The 9,085-nt window shown below is 59.9% G+C and overlaps 2 protein-coding genes and 1 long non-coding RNA gene across 3 annotated transcripts in view; all 3 read left to right on the plus strand.

Moving 5' to 3' along the window:
- LOC135576689 (uncharacterized) overlaps positions 1-9,085 on the plus strand; it is a 191,757-nt gene that overhangs the window by 173,963 nt on the left and 8,709 nt on the right. The window lies entirely within an intron of this gene.
- GPD1 (glycerol-3-phosphate dehydrogenase 1) lies at positions 211-8,802 on the plus strand. Its single transcript, XM_065043620.1, has 9 exons — positions 211-364; positions 484-661; positions 1,194-1,334; positions 1,660-1,798; positions 2,666-2,778; positions 3,461-3,694; positions 4,281-4,387; positions 4,650-8,315; positions 8,557-8,802. Exons 1-8 carry the CDS (start codon positions 324-326, stop codon positions 4,744-4,746), a joined length of 1,050 nt encoding a protein of 349 aa, XP_064899692.1. The 5' UTR covers positions 211-323; the 3' UTR covers positions 4,747-8,315; positions 8,557-8,802.
- Positions 8,565-8,802, plus strand: LOC135576688 (cytochrome c oxidase assembly protein COX14). The gene has a single exon (XM_065043622.1). The coding sequence runs from the start codon at positions 8,565-8,567 to the stop codon at positions 8,721-8,723; it is 159 nt and encodes a 52-aa protein (XP_064899694.1). The 3' UTR covers positions 8,724-8,802.

Consider the following 9,085-nt stretch of genomic DNA (forward strand, 5'->3'; position numbering starts at 1 on the left):
GAAGCGGGGAAAATAAAACACATCTATGCAGAAAAAGGGCAAGAGAAGCGCAGCAGTCGCACCTGCCAGCTCTGCTGGGATTTGGGATCCGTGTTGTCTCACTTGGGGAGCGGTTTGCGCCCGCAGCACAGCCCCGCACTGCTGCCGCCGGGACAAGTGGCGGCTCTGCTGCCCCAGGGCTCGGTGCCCGGTTCCCCAGGGCTCGGTGCCCGTTCCCCGGGGCTGAGGCGGAGCTGGAGGCGGGATGGGGCGGCCCCTGCTCCAAGCGCCCTTGAAATAGCAGCCGTGGGCTCAGCGCCACACAGTGCCCGGCTCCCTGCACCATGGGCGGTAAGAAGGTTTGCATCGTGGGCTCTGGGAACTGGTGAGCACCCGCTGCCCGGGCACCCGCATCCTGTCCTCCCCGGTGCCCCATGCTACTGGGATTCACCAGGACACCTGTGCGATTGACCTGGTGCCCACGGCTCCACTCTGCCCACGCAGGGGCTCGGCCATTGCCAAGATCGCCGGCAGCAACGCGGCGCAGCTGAGCACCTTCGAGAACCAGGTGAACATGTGGGTGCTGGAGGAGGAGGTGGGCGGCCGGCGCCTCACCGACATCATCAACACGGAGCATGAAAATGTCAAATACCTGCCAGGGCACAAGCTGCCCCCCAACTTGGTGAGTGTGGCCTGGCCGTGGTCTTTGCTGGCGCCGACAGCCGGGCTGTGCTGAGAGGTAATAAATAACCGTGCTGGGAGCTGCTGGAGCCCGGCTGTCCTGGGCGCTGGGGATGCACTGGGCTGCATGGGACTTGGTGACACCCTCCTGGTGACCTTGATCTGTGCTTGGCCGAGCTGTGGCCCTGGCTGCTCCGCTGCCCCCGTTTTGGCATCCTGCAGCCTGGGCTTGAGGCCACGGAGCTGCCGCGGAGCTGGCACCACCGCAGCACGCGGAGAGCGTGTGGGACCGGCTGCCCCTTGCTGAGCTCCCCGGAATGACCCCGGTTCTCTGCACCATGTTGATGGGAGCAGCTCGGGCTCTACACCAGCCCCTCTTCCCCACCAGCCCTCATTGGGATGTGAACCTCATTGCAGTGACTTTGTAGCCCCCAGCAGTTTCTCTCCAGCCCCTGCTCCCCCCGTCCCAGGCTCAGGACACACAGCACGACTTTGGACACAACTCCCTGCTGTGACGGTGCCGCTCTCCTCAGGTGGCAGAGCCAGACCTGCTGAAAGCCTGTGCTGGGGCCGACATCCTCCTCTTCGTGGTGCCCCATCAGTTCATCGGCAAAGTCTGTGACCAGCTCAAGGGCCACGTGAAGAAAGACGCAATCGGGATGTCGCTCATCAAGGTGTGAGCAGCACTGGGCCAGGGGGGTTAACTGGGAGCACCCTGGCCTGGAGGGGCTGCAAAGGGAATCCTGGGGTTTGGGGGCAGAAATGGGGCTCCAGGGTTGTGGGGAGGGTGGGAAGTGGGGGCAAAGTCTTTGAGGGGTTTTGGTGGAGAAGGGTGAGGGTGTGCGGGGATCAGGGCATGGGGAGGAGCGGGTGCAGCTGAGCACTGGGGTTGTTGGGATGAGTTGGAGCATCGCGGCACAGGCGGTGACGGGATCGGGGCAGGTGGGGCCACGTCTCTGGGGGGGCAGGTGCTCAACTCTGTCCCTGCTCGTCCCCCAGGGGGTGGATGAAGGACCAGACGGGCTCAGGCTGATCTCAGACATCATCCACGAAAAGCTGGGAATCGAGATGAGTGTCCTCATGGGGGCCAACATCGCTAGTGAAGTGGCGGAAGAGAAGTTCTGCGAAACGACCATCGGTAAGGAGCCGACACCCCACCTCGTTAGCAGCCTTCGTTTCTGACGAGCAGGACGAGGCAAAGGGATGAGCATGGTGCAGCTTGAGCTACTGCCGGCCCTATTTTCCTGCGGCAGCCACGAGGCTCCATAGGAGCTGGATGAACTAGTTCACAGGGTTTACGATGTGTTTGCTCGCTTCATTAAGAACAGTTGTGTGTCTAACAGCTCTCACCAGCACAGACTCTGAGCAGAAGGTAAAAGGGGTGGATGCTCAGAGACCCTTTAGAAAATAGAGTTCCTACCTTCATTTCCTTGTGCTTCAGGGTCACTCACCTGGATCTCATGTTTTTACCAACCAGGGCAGCTTGAAAGTTCATCTGGTGACTGTTCCTAACGCAGGCACAGCAGCCAAAACCAACAGAACGGTTTGCTGGGTTAGAAGTTACGGGATTCAAAGTGTATTTTAAAGCAAAGCAAACACGCAGAGGTGGGAGCAGAGCGGGCTGTCACCGTGAGCGCACAGAAACGCTCTCACGCAGAACGTTGCAGGAACAGGGCGAACAGCAGCCTCCAAACCTAAATTTGCCACCTCCAAAAATGCTTTTAATCTACTGGGCATAACAGTTCTGTCTTGCTTGACAAAGCAGGAGGGATTGTCCCCAGCTTCTGCGAATTCCAAGGTTGGACCTTGCTCATTTACTGGGCAATGTGTGCTTGGCACTTTGTGGACCTGCAAATGTTTAGCAAGGTCCATCTGTTGGGCAATAGGTTCCCCTCACTTGCCCGCTGCAAGGGCTGTGCTGCAGGAATGCACCATGGGGCAGGAGAGCACGGTCCGGCCTCGGGGTCATCCCCATCATCTTCCTCCTCTGCCTTTGTCTCGTGAGGCTGCAAGAACCCGCAGCACGGGCTGACACTGAAGGAGCTGATGCAGACGCCGAACTTCCGCGTGACGGTGGTGCAGGAGGCCGACACAGTCGAGATCTGCGGGGCTCTCAAGGTGAGGGAGCTGATCACCACGGTTCGCAGGTCTCGCTTAGAGCTGGTGGTTCTGCAGAGCTCTGCGGGGAGCGCTGGGGAGGAGGCTGATGGTGGAATGAACCCCGTGGGATTTTGCGCTGAGAGCGTTGGGTCAAAGGCCAGACTGTGGAGGAGCTGTGGATGTGACCTGCTCAGGATGTCGGGGCTGTTCAGCCTGGAGAACAGGAGCTGAGGGGAGACCTTCTGATCTCTGAACTGCCTGAAAGGAGCTTGGAGCCAGGGGGGTCGGGCTCTGCTCCCCAGGAACAAGCGCCAGGAGCAGAGGAAACGGCCTCAAGTTGCACCAGGGGAGGTTGAGGTTGGATGTGGGAACAATTTCTTCCCCAAAGGGCTGTGGGGCATTGAACAGGCTGCCCAGGGCAGTGCTGGAGTCACCAGCCCTGGAGGGCTGGACAGACGGACATGAGCTTCTCAGGACATGGGGCAGTGCCAGGGGAGGGGAACGGCTGAACTCCATGAGCTTGAGGGTCTTTTCCAACCATATATGATTCTATGATTCAGCTGGTGGGAGGGCTGATGGTCACTGGCATAGGCAGGGACAGGCAGGACCCGTGCTTGGGGTCACACAGGCGGCACAGGGACACAGCAAAGCCCTGAGCTCCGTTGGGAACAGATCCCTCCATGCTGCTGCTGTTTTTCAGAACGTTGTGGCTGTAGGAGCTGGTTTCTGTGATGGGCTCGGCTACGGTGACAACACAAAGGCTGCTGTGATCCGTCTGGGGCTGATGGAGATGATCGGCTTCGCCAAACTCTTCTGTAAGGGCCCCGTCACCTCCTCCACCTTCTTGGAGAGCTGCGGGGTCGCTGACCTCATCACCACCTGCTACGGGGGCCGCAACCGCAAGGTGGCCGAGGCTTTTGCCAAGACTGGGAAGGTGAGTGGAGCACATTGATATCCTGGGCTGTGTCCCCAGCCCCGTGGGCAGCAGGTGGAGGGAGGGGATTGTCCCCTCTGCTCCGCTCTGTGAGACCCCCCGGGCACCGCGTCCAGCTCTGGGGTCCTGAGCACAGGACAGACCTGGACCTGCTGGAGAGGGGCCAGAGGAGCCGCAGAAATGATGCGAGGCTGGAGCAGCTCTGCTGGGAGGAACGGCTGAGAGAGTTGGGGTGTTCAGCTGGGGAAGAGAAGCTCCGGGGAGACCTTAGCGCGGCCTTTCAGTGCTTAAAAGGGGCCTGAAGAAAGATGGGGACAGACTTTTGAGCAGGGCCTGTTGAGATAGGACAAGGGGTGATGGTTTTAAACTAAAAGAGGCTGGGTAAAAGGCAATTGTTGTCCCTGAGGGTGGTGAGAGCCTGGCCCAGGTTGGCCAGAGAGGTGGTAGATGAACCATCCCTGGAGACATCCCAGGCCAGGCTGGACGGGGCTCTGAGCACCCTGAGCTGCTGAAGATGTCCCTGCTCATGGCAGGTGGAGTTTTCAGGGTCCAGCTCCCTCACTGTCTCACTGTTGGGTTCTTTCAGACTATTGAGCAGCTGGAGAAGGAGATGTTGAATGGGCAGAAGCTGCAGGGTCCCGCAACGGCTGCTGAGCTGCATCGCATCCTGAAAATCAAGAATGCCGTGGAAAAGTGAGTGCTGTCATCTCCCTTGGCTGCTCCTTTGGGGTGGAGCTGGGATCTTTCCCACTGCTGTGGGAGGGGAAACCCACCCAAAATGTCTCTGCTGTTGTGGTCAATCTCTGTGCTGCCCGCACCAAACCAGCTGGGCAGGGATGGCCTGTCGGATGAGGCACCATCCACTGTCCCCCCTGCCCAGGGGTCCTGTGTGTCACAGCATGAGGCGAGGTGCTCTGACCTACCAGCTCTGCTGACTTTGCTCATCCACCCACAGGTTCCCGCTCTTCACAGCCGTGTACCAGATCTGCTACGAGGGCAAACCTGTCACCGATATCATCAAGTGTCTCCAGAACCACCCCGAGCACAACTAAGTGGGCTCTGCCTGCAAAACCACGGATCCTGCCGGGATGAACAGGGAGCTCCTGCCCGCACCAGCCTGCTGCTGCTACAGCTTTGCGAGGAGTCCGGATTTTCCGGGAGCCTTTGCCGCGTGCTGGAAGGGCAGAGGTTCCTTTTCTCAGCCCTGGGCACCGCCAGCCTGAGCAGAGGTACCTGCTGATCTCCCTCTCTCTTCAACGGGCTCGTTTCGCTTCCGCCGCTGTGTCGGGTCTGCTGTGAGTGGGTCCGAGCATCTTCCTCCCTTCAGTTTCTCTTGCTGTGATGGATTTGGTTCTTGGAGGGACTCTGCCAGGCCACCCTGCTCGACACAGGCTGTGCAGGGGACACTGCCTGTGAGCACAAATTTGCTCTGAGCCCCACGGGGCCACCGTGCGCGGTACCAGCCCTTTCCTGCTTGCTGCTCTCGCTTTGGGCTTAAGTGTTTCGTGGAGAGGACGCAGTTCCCCGCCAGGTTCCATCAGGGCGAGTGAAGCTCCTATGGACTTTCAAAGGGGCTGAGAATCGCTCTTCTTCCTAAGAAGCCCCAGCACAGTGTCAGTGGCTTCTCTGCCACCCTGTCGTGTGCTGCTTCCCCAGCCGCCACCAGCTGCCACTGCCCAGCGGAACAGCCAATGCTTCACGTGCGGGGGCAGCCCCGCAGTGAGACTTTATTTACTTTACTTTGATTGTTTTGCTCTCATAATCAAACCTGGCCCCTGGGGAACTCCCCTGTTGTCACAGATTTGCCTGTGCTGATTCCATGCCCGCCAGCCATCCCCAGACAGCCCTTTGTCCCTCCTGTCAGTTTGTCCTCTGGCTTTGGCAACGCAGGGACCAACTGCCCCCACGTCCTTCTGAGCAGCTGGCAGAGCGTAACCCTTGGCAGCGCACCTGACAAAGGGTCATGTTGCTTTTAGATGAATGATCCACAGCAGCTTTTTGCCATTTGCTCCAGTCTGTGCCTCAGCCTGGTCTTTGCTTCTACCTGTGGCCTTTTAGCAGCTGAGGATGCAGGTTGCACATTTAGTTTCCCCGCTGTCCCTCCTGTGAGGGTCTGGAAGCTGCACAAGGGGCAGCCATGGACACGTGAGTACAGGGAGACCTCCAGCATCACAGGAGGGGGCAGAGGTCTTGCGCCGTGCTTTTGAAACTCGCCCCTTGTCCGGCTGGGCACCACGTGCCTCTGAGGTTGGCTCCCTCGGCTCCTGTTTGCTCAGGCCAGCGTGTCCAGCTGGTCACTGATCCCTGGCTGGGCTGGCGGGCTCGAGCTGCTGCAGGTCCCACTGTCCAAGCCCCATTCTGGCTCCCAGTGCCGATGTGTCTCTGACTCACCGTGTACTTCACGAACATTTAAAATAATAATAAACTCAGAGAGGAGAACGGAGACGCGCACCTTGCTCTGTGGCTCCTGTGCATCATTGTCTTTGGTTTGGTGGCTGCTGTGCTTGTCAAGGGCGCAGAGCGGGGCACCGCCAGCTCTGTCATGGCTCTGCGCCCTTGTGTGCTGTCCCACAACCAGCAGGAATGTCCCTGCTCAGTCACAACACACCACAGTGTCCCACTTGCCTTTTCCCAGCAGCAGTTCCAGTGTCAAGGCTTGGCTGCGGGACCAAAGAGGGTTGGGATTGTGATGTTGGACTGGGTACAGAATCCTGGCTCTGCAGGAGCTGGGCCAGGACCCCACTGTGCCACACGTACCCCAGGTCTCCCCTTCCCTGATGTCTTGGCTTCTTTGGACATGCTGCGTTGTTTTATTCATCTCTTCCCAGCTGCTTTTCCCAGACTTGCCTCGTCCCCATCTTTCTTTGAAATACGCCTCGTACTGTGTGACCTTTGAGGACTCCTAGCCCTCCGCTCAGCCTCTTGCTAGGGGAATTTAATCTGCTGGCGCTGCAGTTGTTTCTGTACCTTTTATTAGACATGCTTTCTCACTAGGCACCCTACGACCTTTAAATTTCACTGAGCTATCGTACAGAAAGTAGCCAGCATCGGCTTCCTCTGCTGAGGGACTTTATTGAGGCTGGAGGAGGATAAAGGAAGCCCAGCGTGTTCCTGCAGGGCTGGCACAACTTCTTATTCCCTTTGTCTTGAAGCACGTCAGGAATCCCAGCTCAAGTGTTTGGACGCGAGACTCAGAGAGGCGAGAGGGTCTCAGTTCTCCCTTGACGTGTTGCAGTCTCTCACCCTGGCTAAACTCATGCCAGCACCTGCCCGAAGCTGCAGCAGGATGCAGAGTTGTGTTTTGGAGTCGTGTTTAGCTGTTACCAGTGTTAGCTGTGGAAGTGCTTTGCACATCCCTCCCGGTGTGGGTTTGTCCAGCGCTCGGTGCTGCCGGCATCGCCGCATCCCACACCCGCGCCACGTCTGCTGGAGCCCCAGCCCTCACCTGGGGCGGCCAACGCGCAGGTCTCTTGCTTTTAGACACCCCCCCTGCCTTGCAGCAGCGCCGGCGTTCACGAGCTATAAAAAGTCTTCCCTTTGCCATTTGGAGTTAAGTTCCGCAGCCTCAGCACATCCAGGCGCTGCGGCCGCGGGAGCTGGGGAAGGGACCAGGGGGGTGGCCGGACTGTCACAGCCCCAGCGGTGACAGAGCCCTCGGAGCAGCGTGTGACAGAATCCAAGTGCTGTAGGGAGCTCTGGGGAGAGAGCGGCCTCGCTGACACGGCTGCCGTGGCACTTCAAGGGGCATGGCCGCCTCACGGGCTTGTGTGGGAGGGAGCGTGGGCTGGACCCCGGGATCTGCAATGAGGAGGCCTCAGGGCCTTCGCTCCATCCCAGGCTGGAGTGCGGTGCTGAGGGGAGCAGGCGGGGGGGGCACAGCCCATGGCCGCCATGACCCAAAGGAGGGGTCTGGAGCATCTTTCTGCTGAGGAGAAACTGAGAGAGCTGGGGCTGTTTGACCGGAGAAAAGAAGCTGAGAGGGATCTGATCAATAGGATCAATATCTTTACAATTCCATTCTGTGAGATCTGAGCCTGTTCAGCTTGGAGAAGCTGAGAGGGATCTGATCAATAGGATCAATATCTCTATGATTCCATTCTGTGAGATCTGAGTCTGTTCAGCTGGAGAAGAGAAGCTGAGAGGGCTCTTCTTATTGATGCTGATCAGTATCTCAGGGTGGGTACCAGCGGATGGACCAGACTCTGTTCAGTGGTGCCCAGTGCCAGGGTGAGGGGCAACGGGCACAGACAAACACAGGAGGCTCCATCTGAACACGAGGAGAAACGTCTTTGCTGGGAGGTGCCAGAGCCTGGCCCAGGCTGCCCAGAGCGGGTGTGGAGTCTCCTTCTCTGAGACATTCAAACCCGCCTGGACCGACCCTGTGCGATCCACTAAGGTGACCAGATGATCCCCAGAGGTCCCTTCACCCCAATTCTGCGGGTCTGTGACAGCGCGGCAGCGCCACCTCCCCCCGCCAGGGGGCGCTCTCTGAGGAGCTTTCCCGCCTCCGCGGACTCCACCTCCCGGCAGGCACAGTGATCCCTCACGTGACACCCGGGGGCGGGGCGCTGACCGGAAGCGGAGCGGAGCCGCGCGGGTGTTACCGGAGCTGAGGCCGCAGGTAACGGGACGGGGGTAGCGGACCCGGCGGGTTAAGGAGCGGGCCCGGCGGGTCTGGGAGCGGGCCCGGCGGACCCAGCGGGTCTTGGAGCGGACCCGGCGGGTTAAGGAGCGCGCCCGGCGGACCCAGCGGGTCTTGGAGCGGACCGGGCGGGTCGGGGAGTGGGCCCGGCGGGTTGGGAAGCGGACCGGGCGGGTCGGGGAGGGGACCCGGCCCCGCTCACTGCCGCCTTGTGTTGCAGGCGCAGCCATGGTGTCCGGCAAGCAGCTGGCCGATTTCGGCTACAAGGCGTTCTCCGGCTCCATGATGCTGCTGACGGTGTACGGCGGGTACCTGTGCAGCGTCCGCGCCTACCGGCTGCTCCAGCGCCGCCGGGAGCGGCAAACGGCCCCTGGGTCCGGCAGCTGAGGGCGCCCCGGAGCCGGTACCGCCCTTCCCGGCTGGGGGCAGCGGGGAAGCACCAATAAAACCGTGTGAAAACCCGCAAGTTTGGTGCCGCGTGGTGTTAAAATCGCAGATCAGGGAGTGCAGCCATCAGCTACCCCATGTCCCCAAGAGCCTCGTCCATCCAGCCCTCCAGGGCTGGTGACTCCAGCACTGCCCTGGGCAGCCTGTTCAATGCCCCACAGCCCTTTGGGGAAGAAATTGTTCCCCAGATCCAACCTCAACCTCCCCTGGCGCAACTTGAGGCCGTTTCCTCTCATCACTTGCCCAAACCAGCTCCCCGTTGGTCTTACAAAGGTGCTTCACAGGGGCTCCACATCAAGCAG

Source organism: Columba livia, chromosome 29 (assembly GCF_036013475.1).
Source record: "Columba livia isolate bColLiv1 breed racing homer chromosome 29, bColLiv1.pat.W.v2, whole genome shotgun sequence".
Lineage (NCBI taxonomy): Eukaryota > Metazoa > Chordata > Aves > Columbiformes > Columbidae > Columba > Columba livia.

Coding starts and splice junctions, on each gene's coding strand:
- GPD1 (XM_065043620.1), top strand. CDS start 324: ATGGGCGGTAAGAAGGTTTGCATCGTGGGCTCTGGGAACTG. Junction 662..1,193: donor ACAAGCTGCCCCCCAACTTG/GTGAGTGTGGCC, acceptor CGCTCTCCTCAG/GTGGCAGAGCCAGACCTGCT. Junction 1,335..1,659: donor TCGGGATGTCGCTCATCAAG/GTGTGAGCAGCA, acceptor CTCGTCCCCCAG/GGGGTGGATGAAGGACCAGA.
- LOC135576688 (XM_065043622.1), top strand. CDS start 8,565: ATGGTGTCCGGCAAGCAGCTGGCCGATTTCGGCTACAAGGCGTTCTCC.